General features: G+C 52.4%; 1 protein-coding gene across 1 annotated transcript in view; it reads left to right on the forward strand.

The window, feature by feature from the left end:
* The first annotated feature begins 11,293 nt into the window (after positions 1 to 11,293).
* Septin9 (septin 9) overlaps positions 11,294 to 13,585 on the forward strand; it is a 168,979-nt gene continuing 166,687 nt past the window's right edge. Inside the window, exon 1 of the mRNA XM_059272202.1 lies at positions 11,294 to 11,380. Coding sequence (XP_059128185.1) covers positions 11,362 to 11,380 — 19 coding nt within the window. The 5' untranslated portion in view covers positions 11,294 to 11,361. The remainder of the gene's footprint in view (positions 11,381 to 13,585) is intronic.

Here is a 13,585-nt window from a genome sequence, read left to right on the forward strand (position 1 = left end):
GTGAAGTGAGGTTCTCCCGGGAAGAGGCATCAGGGAGGGGGCAGGGCCAGTCCCTGGGGCTGCTCAGTGGAGAAAGGCTGAATGGTGGAAGGTGCTAGCTGGGAACAGAGAAAGGAGTAATTGGTATTTAAGTAGTCTGGGCCCAAGAGGAAGGAGCAGGAAAGAGGGGCAGGCTGGGAGCCTGCAGCCCTGGTGCTGGCCTGACTGCAGGCCTTGGGCCTTTAAAAAATAAAACAAGGCCTAAAGCATCCTGATGGACAGGAAGGATCTCAGTATGTTGCTCATTGCTGGCCTTCAACAACTAACTTCAAGCAATCCTCCTGTCTCAGTTTCCTGAGAAGCCAGGACAACTCATACCTACCCAAGCAGAGTACATTTCCACTTTGTCAGAAATACTTTTCATTGTATCTTTGTAACTGGTAGAACCAAGGTATCACAAGTGCTAGGCCAGTGCCGTGCACGGATCTATATCCTCAGCCCTTCAAAAACATTAACAAACACATACCATATCACCACATATCTGTCTATCCATCCATCCATCCATCCATCCATCCATCCATCCATCCATCCATCTATGAATGACAGGGTCTCCTGTAACCCAGACTATCCTCAAACTCTCTATGAGGACCAGAATGGTCTTGACTCCTGATCCTCCTGCCTCTGCTTCTGGAGTGCGGAGATACAGGTGTGCACTACTACACCAGGCTATCATTTTCTTGTGTGGGTTTTTTTGGACTTTTTGGTTTTTAGAGACAGGGTTTCTGTGTGTAGTTCTGGCTGTCCTGGAACTCACTCTGTAGACCAGGCTGTCCTCGAACTCACAGAGATGCGCCTGCCTCTGCCTCCTGAGTGCTGGGATTAAAGGCATGCGCCACCACTGCTCAGCAGTTTTGTATTTTTTAAGGACAGTCTCATGCACATGCATAAGCACTCAAGTATGTGTGCATGCCCACACACATACACACACACACAGAGGGAGAAAGAGAGAGAGAGAGAGAGACAGACAGACAGACAGACAGAATAAAGACCCGTCTTAAGACCATCTTCAGTTTTACAGAAACAAAACAAACCCCGCGTCTGCACTGTCCTTACCTCATTTTATCTCCTTTGCCTTGGGTAGGCCAGAACTTGTCACTCAAGGCCCGGTCCTTGGCGCAGTGCTGGAGGATGATGACTAAGGAGCTGAGGTCCAGGATCCCTTTCTAGGACTGGTCACCCAGGTCTAGGGATGCTGGCCCCGTGAGGTTTCCAGGGTTATCAAACGAAAACACATCCTGCTTAGTAAAGCTTGAGCTGCAAGCTAAACTTATTTACATGTACACACGCATGTATGTATATGCACACATTTACACAATGAAGTGTTGCTTGCCAGAAGGTCCGGTCTAGCGGGGCGTGCTGGGTTGGATCCCAAAGCCCCTCCAGGGAAGCTTGCAGAGTTGCTGAGGATGGCCCAGAGTGGGCCAGAGATCCAGAGCTATTGCTCGAGGGCCATGGCTCAGCAGACCCTTGTCACAAGTGCAGTGACCCTCAGCCACCTGCAGCTGTGGCCCTGAGGGCAGCAAGCCTGTTTCCCAGCCTCCCTCCTTGCTGCCTGGCAAGTCCTTTATATGTTTTAATGAAAACAAATTAGGATTTTCTCACTCTCTGGAGGTGATTGCTCTTGTGGTAAGAGGAGACACCTGACTCCTCTGTCAGGCTCAGCCCCAGCCTCGGAGAGGCCTGAGTGGGCCAGGTTTCCAGGAGGCTGGCTCCCGCTAGCCGCTTTCACATCCACCATCAACTCTTTGTTATCTGTCTGTGCACTGAGAGAGGCTGAAGGCGCCTGGGATGCCGACCAGGGAGAGAGCCACCAAACAATTCATGTTATCCCAGGCACCACAACTCTGAGGTAAGTCTAGCTATCCCAGGATGGTGAGGGAGCATGTCAAAGGTTGATCGGGGTAGGACTGTGATTCTGCCAAAGACTCATCAGGCCGGGGCTCTACCCAGGGAATGTTCCAAGTCTCAACCAAGAGAAGCTCTGGTTAACCTGAATAAAGTGTTTTGTTTTCTGAGACAGGGTCTCACTGTGTAGGCCTGGCTGTCCTGAAACTCACTGTGTGGACCAGGCTGTCCTGAAACTCACTGTGTGGACCAGGCTGGCCGGAAACTCACTGTGTGGACCAGGCTGGCTGGAAACTCACTGTGTGGACCAGGCTGGCCGTGAACTCACTGGCCTGCCCCTGCCTCCTGAGGGCTGGGATTAAAGGCGTGTGCCACCATGCTTGAACCACTGTGCTTGACAGGTTTTTGTTTTATAAAGCTCACTAGGAGACACCACTGAACAGGCCACACTACCTCTCCCTTCCTCTGGCTGCTCAAGAGTCAGGCCTGAAGGACCTGGAGAGCTGAGATGAAGTGTGGTGTGGTAGAGCTCTGGTCAGTCTCTGGATGTAAGGTGACCATCGCCATCCTTTTCAATCATAGTAGTTGGCATAATCATCCCAGACCTTTTATCCCAGTCACTCATTCCCTCTGTCCCCCTCCCTCCATCTGCAGGGAATCCTGCCCAGCTGATTGTTACCCTGAGGATGCTGGAATAGAGAGGAAAGGGACCGTTGGCAGGGGTGGGAACCCTTGGGATGCTTTCATGAGTTGTCACTCATGCTGGGGTGGGCGGGGCTTTTGGGTGATACACCTCCTGGAAAATGACCCAGAAAGAATGGAAGAAAGGGGACTGGAGAGATGGCTCAGTGGTTAAAAGCACTGGCTGTTCTTCCAGAGGACCCCGGTTCAATTCCCAGTACCCACATGGCAGCTCACAACTGTCTGTAACTCCAGTTCCAGAGGATCTGATACCTTCACATCAATGCACATAAAATAAAGTTAAAAAAAAGAAAAAGAATGGGAGAAAGACTGGGCAGCACTCGGGAGGCAGATCTCTGAGTTCAAGGCTAGCCTGGTCTACAGAGTGAGCTCCATCCAGGACAGCTAGGGATACACAGAGAAACTGTCTTGAAAAAACAAAAACAAAAACAAAAAAAGGTGGTGGGGGTGCGGGGAGCTGGGGAGCTGGGGAGCTGGCTCAGTCAGTAGAGCCCTAGCTATGGGCAAGGGTCAAGCACTCCTGGAAAAAGCTGGGTGTGGCTGGGTGTGCCTGTCACCCTAGAGCTGGAGAAGCTGTGACAGGAGGATCCTTAGCTTATCTCACACCAGGCTGGAGAGGGCCTGACTCAGGTGAGAAGGTGGAAGGCTGTTGATGCGGTTCAGCGGGTAAAGGACCCACAGGGTAGAAGGAGAAAACTGACTCCCTCTTCCACACTGGTGCCAGGAAGTGTGTACATGGGGCTGCTCTGGCCTGCTTGACTCAGCCCCTTTGCTGCTGACTCCGCTCTGACTGCAGGGTCAGATGATTGAGGCCTTGCTGAAGTGTGAAATTTACCGTAACAGTGTACACAGACACTCCAGGAGGCTCTGTGGGTGTGTCTCCTGATACCACCTTCCTGGAAGGCACTCTGAAAAAATAGCAAGAGCTTTAAAACACTCATATGTTTTTGTCTCAGTAATTAAGTTTTTTTCCAATTGCTGATCTGAAATTAATTTCTTGAATATTTCCATGTATTACTTTACATGGGCCCTGGGGATGGCTTCTGCTACCGTAAGAAAGACGGACAGTGATCAGTTGTATAAGACTAGATGAGTGGTGGGGGTGGGTGGGGAGTGTCAAGAATGTGCAGAAGGGCCGGTTGGGAGTGGCGCACACCTTTAATCCCAGCACTCAGGAGGCAGAGGTAGGAGGGTCTCTGTGAGTTCAAGGCCAGCCTGGTCTACAGAGTGAGATCCAGGACAGGGTCCAAAAGCTACACAGAGAAACTCTGTCTCGAGAAAAACAAACAAACAAACAACAAAAAGAATATGCAGAAGGGTGTGCACAGACAGAACTAATCCAGAGGCCCCAGCATGCTCCCCAGAACAGAGCCCCCCTGAGAGCAGGGGTGAAACAGAGAGATGAGCAACAGCTGTCAGAAGAGTTGATGTGAAGGGCTTATGGTAGGGGAACAAGGGCCAGGGCAGGGTGTCACTAAGTAAGCCTGGCTGGCCTGGAACTCATGGGCTTTTCTTGTATTTGTTTTTAAGCTTTTTTTGAGACAGGGTTTCTTTGGGTAGCCCTGACTGTCCTGAAACTCACTCTATAGAACAGGCTAGCCTTGAACTCACAGAGATCTGCTTGCCTCTGCCTCTTCCCAAATGCTGGGATTCAAGGCATGCGCCACCATGCCCAGCTCCACTCCCCACCCCCTACCAGCCTTCCTGTGCAAGGAACTGGAGGTCACTGGGGAGGCTGGAGCCCAGGAAGATTGAAGAACTGGGCTTCTAGCTAACTAAAATCTTTCATTACATTCTGTTTATAAACTGTGTGTGTGTGAGTGCATGCGTGCGCGCACACCATGGCCACCCAGCAGTACATGGGTTTTGAGCATGCACACTCCAGTCCTTATGCTTGAGTGGCAAGCATTTTATCCACTAAGCATCTCCCCAGCCCCTTAAATGGAGAACTTCATACTATGTGAATGTCTTCTCTGGCTGTGATGTCTTTATTGTTTCTTTGCATCTTGTTGAAGCAGAGTTTTGCTGTAGCCTAAGATAGCCTTCACCTCATGATCCTCCTGCTTCTGCATCTCAAGTGCTGGGATTACATGTGTGCACTGCCATACCTAGCTTTGACTCCAGAACCTTTTTTTTTTTTTAAGGTTTATTTCTTTATTTTGTATACAGTGTTCTGTCTGCATGTATCCCTGCAGGCCAGAAGAGGGCACCAGATCTCATTACAGATGGTTGTGAGCCACCATGTGGTTGCTGGGAATTGAACTCAGGACCTCTGGAAGAGCAGCCAGGGCTCTTCACCTCTGAGCCATCTCTCCAGCCCATTGACTCCAGAACCTTTTTATCACAGGGTGCCTGGAAGGTTCTGTGGGACCTACTTTGGGAGGCTGTACAGAAAGGTGGGGGCCCTGCTCTGGCTTCCTTTGCACTGAATTGAACATCTAGGTCAGGCTGGGTCTGCTCTTCAGTGACTGGTAACAACCCGGACCCGTGTTGCTTCCTTTTTGAGCCTAAGTGTCAAGAAAGAACCACTCCACGTCTCATTTACACCTACCACCTGGCCATTTTCACCAGCCTTCCCCAGGAAGTTGCCGCATGGAAAAACTCCTGCCTCTGTCCCTGGGTTCGAACTAGAGCACAGTGTCCCCTGCCCATGACACTCAGCCACTTCAAACTGACCCTTAAAATGCGCCCTCCGTCTCCAGCCCTCCATCTGACATCTCTGTGCCTGACCTGCTGATGTCTGGTCCCTCCCAACTCCACCTCTGACTTCAAGATGACCTCTGAACCCAGCATCTCCTTCCGCCCTTCCTTAGCCATTCTATGACATGGTGCGAAGTTAGAGTGTGAACTGAGAGTTAATATTAGTAATTAAAATTGGAATAAACAAGCATGTGATTGCCAGTGGCCGCCTATCAAGGGGAATTGGGACTATCTGGCAAATCGGAGCCATTGAAGCCGACCTTGTGAATTTATTCTTATAGTAAATTACGATGTGTGGGAAGACACAGCATGTCTATGTTCCTGACTTAGCTGCTCACCCTGCCTGCATGCAGGTCCCTCCATGAGACCAGGCAAGGGCGGTCATTGGCTGACCAACTCTCAAAGCTGCAGATGGAGAGTCCTCTGACCCATAGCCGAGTCACTTCTGGTCCTGGTCACTTCCTGCCGCCTTCGCCTCTGTCCTTCCTGGGTCCCTTCTCCCAGGAGGAGGATAAGGGGTGAGATGTCACTCCAGGACATGAGAAAGGAGAAGGTCTGCCTTCCATGATGACCCTTGACCAGCACCTCCCTGGAGGGAAGTGGGACCTGAGAGCAACCGCTGGAAACCCCCATGACTCTGGTGCTCATTTTTGGCTTGTTTTTGGTTTTTTGGACAAGGTCTCACTCTGTACTCCAGTCTGGTCTGGAATTCATGCATGGTGATCCTCCTGCCTCAGCCTCCTAAATACTAGGATTACAGGCATGAGTCATCACACTTAGCTTCTCAAGGTGTATGCACGTGTATGTGTGTTTTTGTGTGTGGAGGTCAAAGGTCAACATCAATCTCTAACTTACTACCTTATCTTTTTCTATTACATTTAATTTAGTGTGTGTGTGTGTATGTGTGTCTGTCTGTCTGTCTGTCCCCATGTACACACTTCCTGGCACCAGTGTGGAAGAGGGAGTCAGTTTTCTCCTTCTACCCTGTGGGTCCTTTACCCACTGAACGCGTCAACAGCTTTCCACCTTCTCACCTGAGTCAGGCCCTCTCCAGCCTGGTGTGAGATAAGCTGGCAAGCAGTACGGGGCGGGGTGTGTGTGTGTGTGTGTGTGTGTGTGTGTGTGTGTGTGTGTGTACAACGGGGACAGGGGGTGGGGGTGGGGCGGACCATCCCCCAGGGGAGCCACTCAGCGAGCAGGGGAATGTTCTCAAAGGAGTACAGAGGGAGAGGGAGGCTGGGGGGCTCAGATGACAACCTGAGGAGACCAGCTGAGTCTCTGCTACAGCCCCCCCATCCCCAGCTGGACTGATTGGGGAGGCTTCTGGCCAGAGCTCTAGACTTGGGCCTTTCCCAAGCCAGGTGGCTGCCTGGGAGGCTTGGTGTGGTCCCTGTCTCCTAGTTCTCACAGCCTGGGGTCCTTCTTAACCGGGAAACCCAGGTGGGGAAACATGCCTAACACTGGTGCCCTGCTGTTTAGATTTTTCCAGCCACCAGAATTGTTACCATCCTCTCACCCCAATTTTTTTTTCCTTATAAAGGACCCAGTTTCAGGTACACAAAATACACCAAGCTAATCAGGTGGTAAGAGATGGTCCATCCCTTGTTGGTGGCTGACTCCCTTGCCGACATGGAACTGGGATGCCCCACTTAGTAAGAAGCTTGGATTAACTGGCTAAAAACAGAAGCTCTTGGATCTGTAAACTCGGTGGCAGATTCCATCTCCTATCGAGCTCAACCTCGGCCAGCTCCTGGCTGCACAAAGTTGGAAATGAACCTGAAGAAGAAACAGCCTTGGGCCCTGAGTCCAGACACTGAGGGTTGCATGCCTGTGGCTTTAAGCCCTGGCCTGTGTGTCACTACATGTCCTCTGGATGGAAGTCTCAGGAGTTCATGTTCACACCGAAGCCCACCCAGAAGGGAAGGGACTTCGACCTCATGGTGGGAGATGTTTCAAGGTTGGAATTATGCTCTCATGAAAACCTTATTCCCACCACGAGGGGCAAAAGGAGTCCAGGCCAGAGGTGGTCCCAGAATGGGACGGCCGCCCCTAGGCCTGCCTAGGGGTGACTCTCACCCTCGGCTCCAGGCCTGAGTCACTTTTCTCTCTGCACCTGAGCACTGAGCTAGCAACCGCCAGGTCCTGAGCAGTCCGGGGTGAAAGGCTTTTTCACTGCCTGCTGGCTGCAGCCCACATGGGGCGCGCACCCAACTCCTTTCAAAGGGAGGGCGTTTCCAATATGTGTGCTGAAAACCCACCCTATCAGGCAACCATCCTACCCACAAGACGGTTTTTTAAAAACTAATAAAACTTGTAGTTAGAAGCATTTCAGGTTTGCAGAGGAGTCGCCCAGAGCGTACAGAGAAATCCCAGCATTCCCCTGGTGCTTCTGTTTTCACACACTGCCATCTTGGGGCTGTAGGCTGGCTGCTCAGGATGACAGGCAGGGCTCAGGGGCCACTCCAGGCTCCACCTTCGTGTTCTATAGCCTATGAGCTTTGACCAATGTGTCCATCATGTCGGAACCATCTAGAAGAATGTCACTGTCCCTTCACGTCTCTCCCACTCCTCGCTTTGGCCCCTCCCCCAATCCCTGGACATCACTAAACCCTCTGAGAGAAACTCTTTTCCACCTTGGCCTCCAGGAGACTGCTGGGGACCTCCAAGACCTACAAGGTGCTCTGCCAGGCGTCTCAGAAATCCTGTGACTGTCTAAAGAGCTCATGAGGCAACTTGAAGTTTTCCCTGAGGTTTTTGTTGTTTATTTATTTATTTAGAGAAAGTCTCATGGAGCCCCTGGCTTCCAATTTCTGATCCTCATGTCTCCAACTCCAGAGTGCTGAGATAACAAGCCGGCACCACCACACCAGCTTGTTTTTAGTGTTACAGTTATTTATGTATTTATGTATTTATTTATTTATTTTGTGTGTGTGTGTGTGTGTGTGTGTGTGTGTGTGTGTGTGTGAGCACATTAGTGCCGGTACATTCAGAGCCCAGAGGATGGCATCAGATGCCCTAGGTTGGAAGAGTCTGCTGGTACCTTCTACATTCTGCTTGGGAAAACCTTCAGCTAATCATTAACTCTTAAGGTGACTGTGATGTCTGGGACCCTCACACAGAGCATGAGCCACCAGCAAGAGGTGGTCTTCTGAGTCACCCATCCAGAGGGTGCCAAGGCCCAAGGCTCATGGAAGTGCATTAATATTCAGATTTATTAATATTCTGCTGGCAATGGTTAAGCTAAGCTTTCTGCCATCACATGAGGAAGTGACCTCCAGTGCCCAAGAGTGTTTCTTCCTGGCTAGCTCCAGCTTCCTCCAGGCCGGTCAGATTCTTCCCCTTGCTCTCAAGGCCAGTGCCATGCGCTTCCTGTTTTATTCAGAGCCACACAGACAATTTTCTTTCTTTCATTCTCCCCCCCTTTTTTTTTTTGAGACAGAGACTCAGTATGTCTCTATGGCTGCCCTAGAACTCACTATGTAGACCAGACTGGCCTTGAACTCTTCAGAAATCTGCCTCAGAGTGCTGGGATCAAAGTTGTGTACACTCAGCCTTAATACCACTTAGTAATCATGAGCTCAATGTGGCAAGATGTGGGAAATGTCATAATCCTCATTTATCAACAGCAAAATCTGGCTTGTGAAGAAAGCAGGCAAAGGGTCACAAACCACTCAGCAGGCAGAGGAACTGAATAGTGAAAGGACATTTTAAAAACGGATGGCCCAAGAGTTTGTCTGGTGAAGGATTATGATGGTATGCGGGCCATCACCATTGGTGATGGCAGCTATTCTGTACTCACTGAGGCGGTGAATATGTCCCACATTTAAAAAAGCTGTCCATTTAAAAAATTCAAAATGACAGCCTAGCAGTGGTGGCACACGCCTTTAATCCCAGCACTTGGGAAGCAGAGGTAGGCAGATCTCTGAGTTCGAGGCCAGCCTGGCCTACAGAGCAAGTTCAAGGACAGCCAGGGCTACATGGAGAAACCCTTGAAAAACAGAACAAAACAAAACGAACAAAAATTTGAAATGTGGTGTCTTCACCCTCCTCAAACGTCCCTTGTGTAGAAACCTCATCTCTCTCGAATCTATCCCCTCAGCCTTTTCCAATGCAGTATCCAATAGGTTTCTGCAGGTGTCCTAGGCTTCAGGAGACTCAGGTCCTCAGATGAGGGAGGGAGCAGGGGCCCCGGGGTCCCCTGTGCTGTAACTAGAATGGGACACTTTGTGTGTGTGTGTGTGGGGCAGATTAGTGGCGGCGCGGAGCCTGGTGGGAAGAACTGTGCTGTGAGCACTCTCGGTTTTCCGCTGACGGGTTTCCCACACTCAGGCGGAAAGTGGCAATTCCCTTCAAAAGAAAAAGGGAAGGGGATTTTGGAGTGACATAACTCTTCTGTGGGCTGTTGGGAACGGTGTGCCAGGGCAGCTCTGCCCCTACCTGGACTCGCCTGCGCTGCCTTCCCAGCCAGCGCCGCCGCGAGTCGGTGAGGCAGTGGCGCCCCAGGCTTCACCACGCCCTGCCCACTGCCCGGAACCTGCGCCTCCCATCGCCGCAGCTACCTGGCACGTTCGCCTTCTCCAAAGCCGTGTTTGCCTTGCTTTGGCATAGCCTCAATAGACCGCTTTCAACACCCTCCGGACAGAATTAATCACTTTCTCCTCCGCGCGCACACATACACAAAACCAAAACAAAGAACATTTTATATGGAAAGATTTTTCTTTTACTTTCTATTTTATTTTTTAAAATCAGTTCATATCTTGTTTATTTACCTGTGTGAGCATGTATGTGTGTTGGGGGAGGGCGTGCTTGCCACAGCTCAAAGGTAATGTGGCGGTCAGAGGACAATTTGTGGCAGTTGGCTCCTCCACTTTGTGGGTTCCTGAGATTGAACCCAGGAGCAAGTGAATTTAATCTGTGAGCCATCTTGTGTGAGCCATGTGTGTGTCTGTGTGAATATACTCACACATGTGTGCTGGTGCCAATGGAGGCCAGAAGAGAGTGTTGGGTCCCCTATAGTTGGAGTTACAGGAAATTGTGAGCCCACAGAGTGGGTGCTCGAAATGCAATTCTGGTCCTACGGTTAATTAGCAAGTGCTCCTAACCACTGAGCTATCTCTCAGCCCCACCCCCAGCCCCGTTTTTTGTTTTTTCTTTTGGTTTTTCGAGACAGGGTTTCTCTGTGTAGCCCTGGCTGTTCTGGAGTTTGCTCTGTAGACCAGGCTGGTCTTAAACTCGGAGATCTGCCTGCCTCTGCCTCCCGAGTGCTGGTTAAAGGCGTGTGCCACCACAGCCTGGCCCTTTGTTTGTTTGTTTGTTTGTTTGTTTGTTTGTTTGTTTGTTTAAAGATAGGATCTTGCTCCATCCCTCTGGCTGGCCTGGTACTCACTGTATAACCAGGCTGGTATTAAACTCGTGGTGATCCTCCTGCCTCAGCTTTCAAAGTGTTGAGATTACATGTGTGCACTTTTAAGAATTTAAAAGTAAGAACTCCGCGCATAGCTGAAGAGTTCCAGATTCCCCTGTTGTAGAGACACAGGGGTGGCGTGGGGTGGGGCGGGCGGGCACGGGGCCCTGCTACAGGGAGACACGGAGCCAGGCACAAGCAGAGTGGACGCTTCTTGAATGTCAGATGCGGCAGAAATGGTGACCAGGCCCAAGGCGGCCACCTCCTGGACGAGGACACGGAGGCCCAGGCCCATCGGTGCAGCCAGCGCGGCCTGCGTGGCACCCGTGGGTGGTGCTCAGCGCGGCTCACTAAGCCAGCGTCCAGTCCCCCCCACGCACTCGGCGGCTGTCCTGTGGTGGCCCGCGGGCCGCCCGGGTGCCTCCTCTTCCCGCTGGCCCCGGCAAAGTGGCGGTGACTAACTTTCGGCTTAGGGGCGCGGGGCGCGGGGCGCGGGGCGCACCTGCGTGGGGGCGCGGGGCGGGGCGGGGCGCGCACCTCGACGGGGCGGGGCGGCCGTGCTCCCGCCTTCCTCCCGCCCTCCGGCGGCGGCCGCGGATTAGCCACCTGGGAGCCCGCGCCCCGCGGCCTCGCCGCCACACTTTCCTGGGAGCGGCGGCCACGGCGGCACCATGAAGAAGACCTACTCAGGTGGGCGCCGCGCCCGGCGTGGGGAGGGTCGGCGTCGGGGACCTGCGTGTGTCACCTGAGCGCTGGTGGCCGGAGTGGGCGAGGCCACCCAGGAACCAAGTCGGTCCGGTGGCTCAGACCTCGCGGGATGTTGTATCCCCAGGACAGTCTAGAGCCCCCGGCTGGATTGCCCACCCCCGCAGATGGGGGTCGTGGGGCGCTCCACGCGTGAGCTCTGCTCTCCACCCTCTTGGCTTTCCCCTAGGCTTAGACCCCGGGGCCGCCAGGGCCTGGAGGAGGCCGACATGCAAGGCTCTTGCGCTCTGAGCCGCTAGAGTTTCTTTTGATCTTGGCTTAGGGTCCCCTTCCGCTGTCCCCCACAGACCTGGCTCACTCTAGAGTGTGAGGGGCTGTTCTGGAGGTGTCCTCTTCGCCCTGTCGGTGGAATGTTTGACTTACAGGTGGCACTTGAGGCACCTGGCTGCAGTCTGGTGGATTGGTGGGGGTGGGGCTGGATGGAGGGGTCTGGACCAACCCCCAGCATCTCGTTTGGCGGTAACTCCTATTAGTCATTTGCCCAGTGGGGCACAGGAAGGTCTCCAAACGGGGCCACCCATGAGGGCTGGGCCAGTGCTTTGGGTCTCAGGATGCCATGAGTGCTCTAGCATGCCAGCGCCACTCTAGGTGTAGTGTGGGGGGTCGCAGGGCTCTCCACTCTCTTACTCTGCGCTTCCGTTTCACAGACAGCCCACCTGAGGCTGGAGCTGGTTGAGGCAACCCTGCTCTCCACTCATTCTTCTGCGACCCAGGCCGGATCCTTTGTCCTCTTCCCCTAACCTCACAAACCTCGTCTTCAGGTTCCTCTCCTAATCTATTTGGACAGGAAGCTTTCTGCCAAGAACTGGTGAATTCATTTAAGATAAGAGCTCTGAATCAGGAGACTGAGTTAGAGTTGAAGAGGTCATTTGGGCCATCCCCCTGCCTTGAGGTCATGCTCTGTTTCCTCCTGCTTTCCATATTCAGGAACCCAAATGACTTGACTTCATCTCAAAGAGGGTCATTTAGTGTCCCCTAAGAAACAATCTTCTGGGCTGGTAGCTCATGGCTCTTAGCTGTTAGCTTGGCTGCTTGGCCCCGTCACTGGCTTATTTCAGGAGAACTTGTTGATGTGATGGTGGGGGAGGAGGGGGCTTCCAGGTGGTATGTGCTCAGGTTTGGCACTGGGCCCCTCTCCCTCCCCAGCATGCTCCAGATGCTTGGAATGGTTGTGGGCATTGGGGCCCTTTCCCAGGTTCTCTGGCTGGCCTAGGGATGGCCAATGGCTGTGTTCTCGCCCATGGCTCCTCACACTTCCTGACTGGTGGGTCTGGACACTGAGGTACCCAGGTCCTCCAGCTCACAGGTGCCTGGCTTACTGCAAAACTCCAGAAAGCCACCCCCGCAAGTCTGGATGGGAAGGGTAAGCCTGGAGTTTCTGGGGATGGTGTTAAGACCAGTGCTTGCCCTGCTATCTCTTCTATCTCTCCTATTATACCCACCCAACCTTGACCAGGTGAATTTTTGTAAAAAGATGAAACTTTCTGTGATAGGTGTGCAGAAGTTAAGCTTACAGCCCCTAGAAAAGCAAGCGAGCTCCCTGTTTCCTTGTGTTTACCTAAAGGGGCAGGGCCCCTGGAGGATGGGCAGAGGGAGGGTCTGGACCACATCCAGTTTGTTCCCTGCCTGGCAGTGTGCCAAGGGGTGCTTGGGTCACTCGGCTGCAGTTGTATGGGGTGAGGTGGTAGGGTTCAGCCCCACACCAGTGTCCTCTGGGCTCCTGGAGTGGGGTCTGAGTAGGGTCTCTTGCCAAAGTCACATTGGCTCTAACAGCCAACACCACAAGAAAGTCAAGCAAAGTAGCAAAGAATGTTAAAAATCTCTGCAGTATCTGAAAATCCAAGGGCAACCAGGAGAGTTTGTGCTTTTCCCATAGACTGAGTGGGATTATCGCTTCTAGACCTATTCATGAACTTGAAACACATGGACTGGCTGCCACACTGTGGTCAGGGAGCTGCTGTGAGCATTCCTGGACCTCTCAAGAGAGGACCTGAGAAGCATGTCTGGAGTGACCCCAGCACCATGGGTTTATGTACAGCCACCAAATATGTTTTATGTGGTGGGCACCTGTAGTCAGGCCAGAGGGTATGGAAGCAGTGACAGGGACAAGCTCTTAGCTGGCAGGAACCT

The sequence above is a fragment of the Peromyscus eremicus genome, chromosome 8a, assembly GCF_949786415.1.
Source record: "Peromyscus eremicus chromosome 8a, PerEre_H2_v1, whole genome shotgun sequence".
Classification (NCBI taxonomy): Eukaryota; Metazoa; Chordata; class Mammalia; order Rodentia; family Cricetidae; genus Peromyscus; species Peromyscus eremicus.